The sequence below is a fragment of the Pollachius pollachius genome, assembly GCF_949987615.1.
Source record: "Pollachius pollachius genome assembly, chromosome: 3".
Taxonomy (NCBI): Eukaryota; Metazoa; Chordata; class Actinopteri; order Gadiformes; family Gadidae; genus Pollachius; species Pollachius pollachius.
The window spans coordinates 3,823,222-3,835,730 of NC_136936.1; the positions used below are offsets into that span (position 1 = coordinate 3,823,222).

General features: G+C 51.6%; 1 protein-coding gene across 1 annotated transcript in view; it reads left to right on the top strand.

The window, feature by feature from the left end:
- cadm1b (cell adhesion molecule 1b) overlaps nucleotides 1-12,509 on the top strand; it is a gene marked incomplete at both ends in the record, with an annotated part of 54,232 nt that overhangs the window by 38,225 nt on the left and 3,498 nt on the right. Inside the window, one exon of the mRNA XM_079732849.1 lies at nucleotides 4,054-4,104. Coding sequence (XP_079588975.1) covers nucleotides 4,054-4,104 — 51 coding nt within the window. The remainder of the gene's footprint in view (nucleotides 1-4,053; nucleotides 4,105-12,509) is intronic.

The following is a 12,509-nucleotide window of genomic DNA, read 5'->3' on the forward strand; positions in this document are numbered from 1 at the left end:
GGCGGGCAGGGAGTGCGTCTCCCTGTTTGGTTCATCGCCTCAGTTTCAGAAGGATCTGATCCAACTGTATTATTAATACAGTGAATTGTTTGGTCAATGCATTCGGAGCAAGTTCCTTCCACTTTTGTTCAAAAGTGTCCTCTCTGAAGGATCCTTTCTGGGGCTTCCTGCACACCAGGCTTTGTGCAGGACCTCCTAGAAAAACAAAGGGGCTTTAAACAGAGCAACGGCACAGAAAACCGGGAAGAAAAGAGGAGCGGGAACGGCACAACGCGGGCCTATCAGGAGACGGGTTTAAGTAGGCATGGCTAAACAATTCCCCTGACATTGTTTCACTTTATGGTGCATTTTTTCCCCCCCCTGCTTTGCCATATCAATAATTCCTCACAGATATAAAAGCTGCATGGAAATACGACGCCTGGAAAATACACTCGTATTTCAGCTCTCGTGACGCGGGGCCCAAAGTCACCCAGCCTGGAAATTGCCCACGGAGAATTGTCGTTCACCTGACTATTATATGTGCCACATCACACCCCGCCATTGACGACCCCTTTTTCCCTGAATAGCCAATTTCCCTCTCCGAGACACTGACATTTCTGCTATCAGACTGCTCTCGGTCACAGGGAGAGGATCCAACCCACCGCCCACCACCCCCCCAACCCGTTTCAAAGGCTGTCGGAGGAGAATCACAACCCCACAACCCCACCCACCTCCATCAGTGTGCATTGTGCATCACAATGCACAATGCACACTTCCTCAACCACCACCTTCACCACCTCCATTAACTCCGTCCCTCACCCAACACGACCTCCGCTCCCCCCCTCCCCCGAGATGCCAACTCTACCCTTTGGCCCCCCCCCCACGGCCCACCCCGACCTCCACCCCCGTCCACCACCACCCGCGAAGCCACCGCTTTCGCCCCGCTCCGAGCACAATACCGCTCCCGGCCCCTCATCAACCCCACGGCCCCCCTCCAGTGCTGCAACGTCCACCTCCACCCGTCTCCGCCCCCTCCACCTGTCTCCTCCACTTCCACCCATCACTCCCACCTCCCCCTCCATCCCCCACCACCTCCTCCACCTCCCACCTCCTCCACCTCCCACCTCCTCCACCAAACCCCTTTCCCACCTGCTCCACTTCCACCCATCTCCTCCACCTCTACCTCCTCCACCTCCCTGCCTCCTCGACCTCCACCTCCACCTCTCACCACCTCCATCTCGAGCCCACACCACCCACCTCCCCCACCTCCTCCACCTCCCACCTCCTCCACCAAACCCCTTTCCCACCTGCTCCACTTCCACCCATCTCCTCCACCTCTACCTCCTCCACCTCCCTGCCTCCTCGACCTCCACCTCCACCTCTCACCACCTCCATCTCGAGCCCACACCACCCACCTCCTCCACCTCCTCCTCCCCCCACCTTCGGCGCTCTATTGCGGGCGGCAGCATTACGTGCTCCTTGATGTCGTACCATTAGCTGGGAGAGTGCGTGCCCCCCCACTGGTGCCTTTTGATGAAGTGCGGGTGGTGCAGGCGCTGGAGACAGCCAGCCAATTACCCCCCACTGAGACTCTATCCCCACCCCCAGTTAGGGGTCCAAGCGATCGTTTCCCCCCCCCCCAGCCCGGCCGGGCCCAGCTCCCTGGCACCGGAGAGCGCTCAGACGGTCGGGTGCACTCGGTGCCTCGTCTCACAGGCAGCATGGTGCCGCCATCTGGAACAGCCCAGGTCGCCTGGTCTCTGAGTAACCCAGTTCCAAGGCAGGCTCGAGAGAGGGACCTTCAGTTACAGGGGTTTAGAGGAGAGAGAGAGTGGGCGGGACTTTCAGTTACATGGGTTTAGAGGAGGGAGAGAGAGGGCGGGACTGTCAGTCACATGGGTTTAGAGGAGCGAGAGACAGGGCGGGACTTTCAGTTACATGGGTTTAGAGGAGAGAGAGAGGGCGGGACTTTCAGTTACATGGGTTTAGGGGAGAGAGAGAGAGGGCGGGACTATCAGTTACATGGGTTTAGAGGAGCGAGAGAGAGGGCGGGACTTTCAGTTACATGGGTTTAGAGGAGCGAGAGAGAGGGCGGGACCTTCAGTTACATGGGTTTAGAGGAGCGAGAGACAGGGCGGGACTTTCAGTTACATGGGTTTAGAGGAGTGAGAGAGAGGGCGGGACTATCAGTTACATGGGTTTAGAGGAGCGAGAGACAGGGCGGGACTTTCAGTTACATGGGTTTAGAGGAGAGAGAGGGCGGGACTTTCAGTTACATGGGTTTAGGGGAGAGAGAGAGGGCGGGACTTTCAGTTACATGGGTTTAGAGGAGAGAGAGAGGGCGGGACTTTCAGTTACATGGGTTTAGGGGAGAGAGAGAGAGGGCGGGACTTTCAGTTACATGGGTTTAGAGGAGAGAGAGGGCGGGACCTTCACTGACATGGGTTTAGAGGAGAGAGAGAGGGCTGGACTTTCAGTTACATGGGTTTAGAGGAGAGAGAGAGGGCGGGACTTTCAGTTACATGGGTTTAGAGGAGAGAGAGAGGGCGGGACTTTCAGTTACATGGGTTTAGAGGAGAGAGAGAGGGCGGGACTTTCAGTTACATGGGTTTAGGGGAGAGAGAGAGGGCGGGATTTTCAGTTACCTGGGTTTAGAGGAGAGAGAGAGAGGGCGGGACCTTCACTGACATGGGTTTAGAGGAGAGAGCGGGGGCGGGACTTTCAGTTACATGGGTTTATTGGTGAGAGAGAGGGCGTGACTTTCAGATACAGGGGTTTAGTGATGAGAGAGAGAGGGCAGGACCTTCGGTTACATGGGTTTAGTGGTGAGAGGGGGCGGGACTTTCAGTTACATGGGTTTAGAGGAGAGAGAGAAGGCGGGACTTTCAGTGACATGGGTTTATTGGTGAGAGAGAGGGCGGGACTTTCAGTTACAGGGGTTTAGTGACGAGAGAGAGGGGGCGGGACTTTCAGTGTCATGGGTTTAGAGGAGAGAGAGTGGGACCTTCAGTTACATGGGTTTAGGGGAGAGAGAGAGAGGGCAGGACTTTAATTGACATGAGTTAAGCGACGAGATAGAGGGCGGGACCTTTGATTACTGGGACATCCGTTACCGTTTCGACGTTTTGGATATTGCTAACTCACTTTGAAGCGTCCATATCGATTCTCCTTGTTGTTGTTGTCGTTGTTAGTCTTGTCCTGTCCTTATTCATCACGCTCCTGGGACTGCTAACTGGTGTTCACAGCTCATAAGAGGAAGTGGGAGAAGGGACATTACATAGCGACGGGCCTGAATCACCCTATAATTCATGATGCTCTCTCTGCCTCAGCCCTTCGTTGTCTGAAGGGCTAATCAAGTTGTCTGTGAGAGAAACACCCGGGCCTAAGAACATTGAGAGGGGAACACAGAGTCCTACCCCACATCTTCATGTATGCCTGGTTCATATAAGACCACATAATAGTCGTTCCCCTATCGTAGAAGACCAAATGTGAGGTTACAACATGAGTTGATATTGTCATGGGGAGTGTATATTACACGTCTAGATACGCTCCCAGTCGTGTAGTGTCTCGTTTACATTAACATTCAGGGCACTTAGCAGACGCTTTAATCCAAAGCGACTTAAATAGTTACATTTATCAGGAAAAGGAGAAACAATATATCACTGTCAGTACAATAAGGATGTTCATAGAACCAAATGCCGAGCACTAACAATCGCTAGGTTAACCCGTTCCCCGTATACAACAGAGATAGCTAGGAGAAGATGCTACACGATGCCAAGTACTATTTTTAAGTGCAAGGACGCACAACATACACCAAGTGCGTACATTAAGTGCCAGGACGTTTAACATACTATAAGTGCATAAGAGGGGTAGGGGGGTAAGGGGGGAGGCTATGCAGAGTCTAAGTGAACTCTGAACAAGTGAGTCTTGAGTCTTTTCTCCCCGCCATGCCGCCCGTCTCCTAGACGACCACACAGGTACCCATCCCTGGTCGCTGTGTCCCTCCTCCCTGGTGCTCTGCCCTCCTTTATTTCTTATACATGTTCTCTCTATTTTTTTTATTTTTCCATCTAGATGCTTCCACCACTATTCCCACCCCCACCACCAACCCAGACAACACGCAAGGTACTGTACGCCCCAGTGACCCCGCCCACCAATCACACGATGTCTGTGCCTGTGTGTGTGTGTGTGTGTGTGTGTGTGTGTGTGTGTGTGTGTGTGTGTGTGTGTGTGTGTGTGTAATTATTTATGTAAGTGTGCATCTTTGTGTGCATGTGTGTGTGTGTGTGTGTGTGTGTGTGTGTGTGTGCTTGCCTGTGTGCATCTTTGTGTGCATGTGTGAATACGTGTGTGTGTGTGTGTGTTTGTGTGTGCACCCACGTGTTTTGAGCATGTGCTCACGTGATCACATGATCTCAGGGGGAAAGCGAGAGAGACTGAGTGAGAGAGTGAGAGAGAGTGGGAGAGAGAGAGAGAGAACGCATGAGAGAGAGGAAGAGAGAGAAAGAGAGAGAGAGAGATAGCGAGTGATAGACAGAGACAGACAGAGACAGAGAGAGAGAGAGCGAACGAGAAAGCGAGAGGGATGGAAAAACAGAGGGCGAGAATGAGAAAGAGAGATAGAGAGAGCGAGACTGAAGAAGAGAGCAAGAGAGAGACAGAGAGAGAGAGAGGAAGCGAGTGAGAGACAGAGGCAGACAGAGCGAGAGCGATAGAGAGAGCAAGTGAGAAAGCAAGAGAGAGATACAGAGAAACAGAGGGAGGGCGAGAAACAGAGAGAGGGTGTTGAGAGAGAGAGACGGCTGGCTGGGCTAAAGGAGACTGCAGAAGGCCAGTTTCAATCAGATTGTACTGCAGATAGGTGACATTGTGGCCGAGCGGTGCGGGGCTGTCAGGGACACCTGTCATAGCCTTCTCCCTGTCACACGTTTGATCTGGGGGGAGGGAGCCAGGCACTTTCTGCTGTTCCACTATCTTATCACCTCCTGCAATCCCATCGCTGCTCCTCTACTTCCCGTCCATTATAATGCCCTTTACATCCCCTCCTCAAATGCCAGTCACATCATGTCTTCACAGGGCTGGATGAAACACACACACACACACACACACACACACACATGCGCAGACACGTGCATGCACTGCGCACATCAATAGCTATTTTCTCTTAGCATTCAATAATGGAAAACAAAATCCAGTTCACCCCACTTTCCTTTGTGGTGGGAGCGAGTGTTTGGGTATACAATATGATCAATGTTGCTCCGTTCTTTGTCGGGTTTTATTTTGCCATGAGAGTAATTGTTGTCATTTAAACCCAGGGAAACATCCCTATCATTTCAAAAGAATCAGTGAGGCTCGACGGATGACAAGGCAGCCAATTGGGAGTTGGCATTTGGATATGCCACAATGTGACATTTTAAATAAAAAAAGTTATCCTCAAAGAAAAGACGTTTTTTTTTTTTCGGGAGATACCGACGAGATATTCTTTTTAATTTGGATACGTGTGATTCTCTTTTGCCTCGGCTGGATTTAGTTCGAGCCCACTTTTGAGCCCGTTCCATTAAACATTAAATATGCATACGCACTTGAATATTAATACGCATACATAATACACAATAACACATTTCAGTAGAAGTGAGTGTCTATCCATCCATCCGTCTATTCGCCGACTGATCTGCCCCTGTGGAGCTGGAATATTGATTAGAATAGCCAAGATAAATGTACTTAACGGCCCACATTGAAGGGCAACGGTCATAGATTAAAATAAAGGAATTCCACTCTAGCATTATAAAAGTTGTCAGACTCATTTTATGGAGCTCCAGAAAGGCTTTTGTGCCCATTCTCTGCCAAAGTAGTGGCAAGGAACAATCACAGGGGAAATCGGGTCACTGGCAGCCATCAGAATATGACTGTGTGAGTGCCGGCCTTGTTCCAACACACAAGGTTTTAACTGCTCCACGTGCCTTTTCAATTAACCCGCACGCTCCATTATGTGGGTCACTGGTGCTCAGGAACGCTCAACCCACCTTTTCCGCGATTTTTACCTGCAATTACATTGCGACCTTATTGTGTGCGCCTCCACGGCCGATTGTGTCTTTGTACCGGTGAGATGGACGGAGGAGTGGTTTGACACGACTCATGTGTGTGTAGTACTACTTAACGGCCCATGGTGGATGAGAGCTGGAGGAGCCTCATACCGCGACTCAAGAACGCCTACCTCCTGTTAGCTGCAGGCAAGGCAGGGATTGAACCCGGTATCTCTCGGTTGGGAATCAAACCTGTTAGCCGCTATACTGTCCTTCCCAGTGAACCAGCGTAAAAAACAACAATGGTAAATGGACAGCATTTATGTAGCGCTTTTCTAACCCAAAGCGCTTTACAATATTGCCTAACATTTGCCCATTCATGCACACATTCACACAGCGTCAACGGTGTCAACTGCTCAAGGCACACCTCGACACTAGGAGGAGCTGGCAACCTTCCGGTTACCAGCCAAGCCGCTCTACCTCCATGCCCTCCCACAACAACAATTTGACGCTACACCATTTCCGAGCACAGCCTCACTTTCCAATGGGTGACTCACAGCCGCCGTCGCCACCTGCGTGTTTTCCGACTGTACCTTCACAGTCGTTCTCTCCGGAGATAGCCTTGAAAGAGGATTTGCGCTGATTTATGCAGTACACGCTGGGAAGATGTAATTGAGCTTTCTTGCAGTTCACTAGTCTTCTAAATACCCTGTCACAGGCACTGTGTTAAGCCCACTGCTGGCGGATCACTGTGCACTACCTTAATCACCAGAACAGCACAGCAACACCGCCACACAACCTTGCATGGCCCCCGTAATGGATGTATACGTTGGGTCTTTATGTGCCTGCGTCGGCTCAGGGCTTTTGTTGTTCTTTTCCCTTAGTCTTTTGTCGGCCCCTGGGTTTGATACACGAGAAGTGCTTCCTATAGGTTTGCCCCGAGGTGACCGAGTTCGCCGGGTAATGGCGGCGCATAGGTCCGGCGTGAGACGAAATGAATTAGCGGCGGCGGGATTCAGTGCAGCGCCGTTCAGGGGGAGAACGCCGTCGCAGTGTCTTCGGCGGAGGTCTGTGTTTCCTCGTGGAGGTGAAACGGGGGGCGAGGAGGAAGAGGAGGAGAAGAAGCGGGGTTTTCGGCGGGTGCCGCTAATGCACCGCCTGCCCGACGCACGTCGCCGAGTGGGGGATGTAGAATACAGCTTTTAATTTTCCAAAAAGCGATGCTTTCACGCACTGCTACGTTTTCTCCTCTCTGATAAGCACCACCATCACCCTGCTCCCCAACCCCCCCATAACTCCCCCCCACCCCTGTCCGCCTCCTCCATCCCTCTTGGTGTAGCCTAGCAACAGGCGAGAGAGGCTGCAGTTCAAGGCCCTAAACATGTTTTTTTTTCCCGGGCTGGGGATAGGAGCAAACGCCGTGCTCAAGCACGGAGCCTCATGCTAGTTCTGGCCTCGCCCGCGTGGTTTCATCCGCCTGTGTCAGAGTAAAGACGTGTTTGTCGGGAAGAGGTTGGGGGAGGACTCTTGGACCCTACAGACCTCTTCCGCCGAGGAGTCGTCTCTCTCTCGTGTCTTAATGAGAGTTTCTTACATTTTTTATTTATTTTTTGTCAAAATATTAACAGCAACAAAGGCAGGAGGATAGACAGAGGAATGGCAACCACTGAGAATATAGATGGACGTGTAGCTAGTAGCAAAAATGAAATCAGAAAGACGGCGCTCCTGTTCTAATTCCCATCAATCAATGTCTGGCTCTAGATTCCCACGCAGTCATCCCAGACCCATCCCCTTCCTCTCTCGACCCACGCCATCAGGATGGAGCCAGGCAAACTTCCTGGCTCCATCGTGCACCAAGCATCAAGACGTGTGTTTGTGTGTTCAGTGTTGTGGTTTAGTTTTTAGTGCCGGTCCCTCCCGATTTAAATAGGCTTTTAGTGGGAATGTGTTGCCGAGCGACCGTCGACCGCCTGCGTGTGTGTGACCCCCAATCTCGGACGGCCCAACACTTGAGTCAGACGGACTCCTATTGAAAGCTGCTATTACGAGTGATTGGCCCCAAGCACCGCCGCCTTCTCAAACCGCCACCGAAAAAACAACAACAGTTTGTTTACAACTGTAAACATGCTAGCGTGTTACCAGCAGCACTGTCGCTAGCTAAAACAAACAGGGATTTTTGGGGGCTTTTTTGTACTGACGATAATTCCTCAGCGGTTTGTCCTCGGGGGGATCAGTGGGGGGTACAATGTGCTCTTCATTCCCCTCAAGCTATGGGGCGGCAGGGAGGAGGCTGGTGGTGGAGATGGTTGAGGTGGTGAAGGTGGTGAAGGTTTAGGGGTAGCCTGCAGAGGTAAGTCTCCAGCTCAGCGGACACTGGGAGATGATCCCAGACAGGACACTCATATCCTGGGTAAACCTCCCGCACGCCCCTCTCTCTCTCTCTCTCTCTCTCTCTCTCTCCGCCCCTGGCATGCTGAGAGGGGATCAGGAACGCGGAATACTGACGTGATTCGCGTGAATACACACAGGCGGTTGACGGCGAATCAGAGACGAACTTAGAGAGCAGGACGCTAAAATGAGGTGAGGTCAACGGGCACAAAATACCGGCAACAGTAACGGAAGGCAGTATTGGCGTCCGAAGTTTGTACGACGATCGGGACAGGTTCCGAACAACACAAGAACGAGACTAAAAATGTGTTTAAGAAATGTCATTGTTTTTAACAATACGACAACGCCCCCGTAAGATATCGTCATGCGTGTTTCTTTTAGCCGTCCTGTGTCTGCATGTGTGTGTGTGTGTGTGTGTGTGTGTGCATGTGTGTGGGCGTGTGCGTGGGGGTGTGTGTGTTTATGTGTCTATGTGTTTGTATGTGTGTTCATGTGTGGGTTCATGTGTGTGCATAGCTGTGTTTGTGTGTGTGTGTGTGTGTGGGTGCGTGTATGTTCATGTGTGTGGGCGTGTTTGTGTGCATGTATGTGGGCGTCTGTGCGTGTTTGTGTGTGTGTGTGTGTTTGTGTGCATCTTGTTTGTTCTTGTGTTTGGGCATGTGTGTGTTCCTGTCTCTGTGTGCGTGCCTGTCTGTGTCCTGTTTGTTTGTGTTCATGTGTCTGTGTGTGTGTCTGCCTGTGTGTCTGTGTGTGTGTCTGCCTGTCTGTGTGTGTGCGTGTGTGTCAGCCAGATGGAAGCCAACAGAGTAGATCTTGCTGTACTCCTACACCCCTCGGAACAGCATACAGACGGTAATTAGCCACCCCTTCTAGAACGATCTGAGTCCACCGCCCAGGCTTCATTATTATTCACTCATTCATTTGGCGGAGAACAGTCCACCCCTCATGAAGATAGTCTCTATGTTCGCCTGTTTGTCCCTTCTAGATTATGTCTTTCAAAGTATTCCCGGAAACTTCTAAAGTGTAGAAGTGTGCAATGTGTTTTAAAGAAGGAAGGCGAAGGCGCTTGTTTTAATTGTTTATTCTCTCATTAAGCACTTCTACAGCCACTAATGGTATTCTATTGACGTCAACAAGAGGCTGAGGGTGTGTGTGTTTGACATTCAAGACGATTAATCATGGATTTGTAACTTAGAGATAAAGTTACCCCTTAGCTTGTGTTGCGTTTGAAGAATGCACGCAATGCTTAGAAATACAAATTGTTTGTTTACTCCCAATATGCAGTTTTATAGTTTAATGAGGATCATGGGATTGCATGTTATGGAGCAATCATGCGTTGTTTAAGGTGTTTTGACAGGAAACGCCAACTTCTAACCAGGAAGTATGTGGGTCCGCCAGTGCATCCGTTGGTACTTAAGCTGAATTTATTATGGTACTTTATATTCTGTGTTATGGTTCCGTACTTCACCTCGTCCTTTTTTCGCTCTTTTGCAAAAGATTGCCAATGCTGTTGTGCTTCTTTTCATTGCGTTCTGTACCTTCAAGGACGGAGATTGCTAAATTTTTGTTTGACTATAGGCCTACGTTCTATCGCCTCGTCAATGTCAGGGCCGACCCACATGGGAAAGCGAAAACATTCACCTTAATTCTTGATGGGCTTTTTTCGATTCCGAACTCTGCAATGAGTCCAAGAACTCACACACACAGAATGCCTTTCGTTCTTTGTCGTCATCTGACATTCTATTTAGACATTTACTTGTTTACGGTACGTCTGGGTCAAATGTCACGGCTGTTTTGTACGATGCGACGGCCTTCCTTGGCTCATTACTCAGTAATTTGGAATCCTATTTAACGACGGTTATTGCCATTGAATCGTACATGCGGATTTTGTATTCCTTTCACAGAATTCCCTTTCATAATTCAATTCAAGAACACAGCGAAAAAAAACAAAAATATTTCTGAGAAAAAATGTGTTGCAAGTTGAAATAATTATATTGACTATCGAGTATACATAACACGCGTATCAGGAGTTCAATCTGATAAAATGTGTGTTATTAATCCCTTTTTTTTCACATCCCGCTTTCTACAAATGTTATTTTTTATCAACCAATGCAGCATAAAGAACGTTTTTTTGCTATTGCAAGAGTCATTGTTGCAATCATATCCTTATAATTACATCTATAAATACCAACATGTTGGAGGTGTTGCTGCGCGACGGGGATTTGCGCGCGTGCACATGTGTGTGCGTTTATCAGGCGCGAGGTTTTTATCCTGAACAACCTTTCTGTGAAATCTGCCGTGGTTAGAATACATGTTATTGTGTGTACGACCATTAGTAAAAAGATTGCACAAGACATTCATAAGCAAGATAATAAAGCGACACAAAACCAAGAAAACTCGACAGTATGTTAATACGAGTAAAGCCTCATTCGGTGGCTGACGGTGTTAAACACACACAGTGGGGGCCCGATCCCCTCCTGTCAGGGGATCTGATTGGCTGTTCGGTCCCCCGGTTTCACATCACGCTCACAATTAGTCATTCCAATAAGGGTGCGTGGGGGGGGGGGGACTAGGGGTGGGCCGGCCTAGGGCGTAAACCGCAGGGTCTTGCGGTCTCGCTGAGGCAGATTTCACCGCTGTGCAGACACGGGCATCAGTGGCAAATCCTCTTTATTCCCCCATAAATCCGCCACGGCTGTGCTCATCTTGTCAGGACACGGGCCTGCGCGCGTCAGCACTTCCCGGCCCCGAGTGGAGGTCTCGTCTGAGGTGTGGAGACACCCCCCCACCCCCCCCACGTCGTCAAATCCCCTTCGTCTTCTTTCCCTCCCTACAGCTTTAATCAAATGTCATTTGGAGCAGGCTTTTGTACCCCCCCCACCAACCCCTACCATCCCGTCGTCTAAGCATCTGCTCTGCGTCCTAGTCACACTGCATCCATTTTCATTTTCTTTCTCTTTTTTTTATTGCACCGAGAGCATTGATGTCCCGGGGACACGATCAAAGCCGGCCGCGCCCCGGGAACACGAGAGCCACGCACTCCGGACGGGAAGCTCAGCGCCGGAGCGCCGAGACACGACAACACGGGCAATAACGTGGCGCGTTAAAAAAACGAAAATTGTGTTTATTTCTTTGTCACTTGCCCTTCCTCTTAAGAAGGTCGGAGGCGACCGGCTGCTTGAGTGCAGCGCCCGACCCTCGGCGGTCGTGATGCCTTGCTCGAGGACATTCCGTGAGGGCGGGCTGGTGGGGTTTTCACCTTGCCGCCGTGAGCGGAAAAAACCTCAAGACAATTGTTTGCGTTGGCTGAAGGAAGGAGAGAGACTTGTGTTGGGTTTCGATAATGGATAAATAAGCGGTAAACAACACGTTAGCCTCGGCCCTGCGCGGCGTTGCGCCACAGGAAGCGGCGCGCTACGAAAACAGCCGTTATGTTCCCACAGACGTTCATGAGTTCAACCTGACGTTGCCACGCCGACGCCCTCTCGGATGGGTTCACCGCTTCCCCCCGGAATATTGTGCTCTCTCTCTCGGAGTAAAAAGCAGACGTCTTAGTGAGAGAAGCCGGGGTCGGGATGGCGGGGCCGGTTTGTTTGTTTGTGTTTTCCCAGGGACGTGTCAAACGGGCGAGGGCAGGGAACAGGCCGGGAGGGGGGGAGGGAGAGGGGCAGGGAACAGGCCGGGAGGGGGGGAGGGAGAGGGGCAGGGAACAGGCCGGGAGGGGGGGAGGGAGAGGGGCAGGGAACAGGCCGGGAGGGGGGGAGGGAGAGGGGCAGGGAACAGGCCGGGAGGGGGGGAGGGAGAGGGGCAGGGAACAGGCCGGGAGGGGGGGAGGGAGAGGGGCAGGGAACAGGCCGGGAGGGGGGTGAGAGGGCAAGGGAGAAGGCGAGGGAGAGGTAGAGGGGGCGAGGGAGAGAGGGAGGGAGGGAGAGGGAGAGGGGGCGAGGGAGAGAGAGGGAGAGGGGGAGGGAGGGAGGGAGAGGGAGAGGGGGCGAGGGAGAGAGGGAGGGAGGGAGAAGGCAAGGGAGAGGGAGAAGGCGAGGGAGAGGGGGCGAGAGAGAGAGGGAGGGAGGGAGAGGGAGAGGGGGAGGGAGGGAGGGAGAGGGGGAGGGAGGGAGG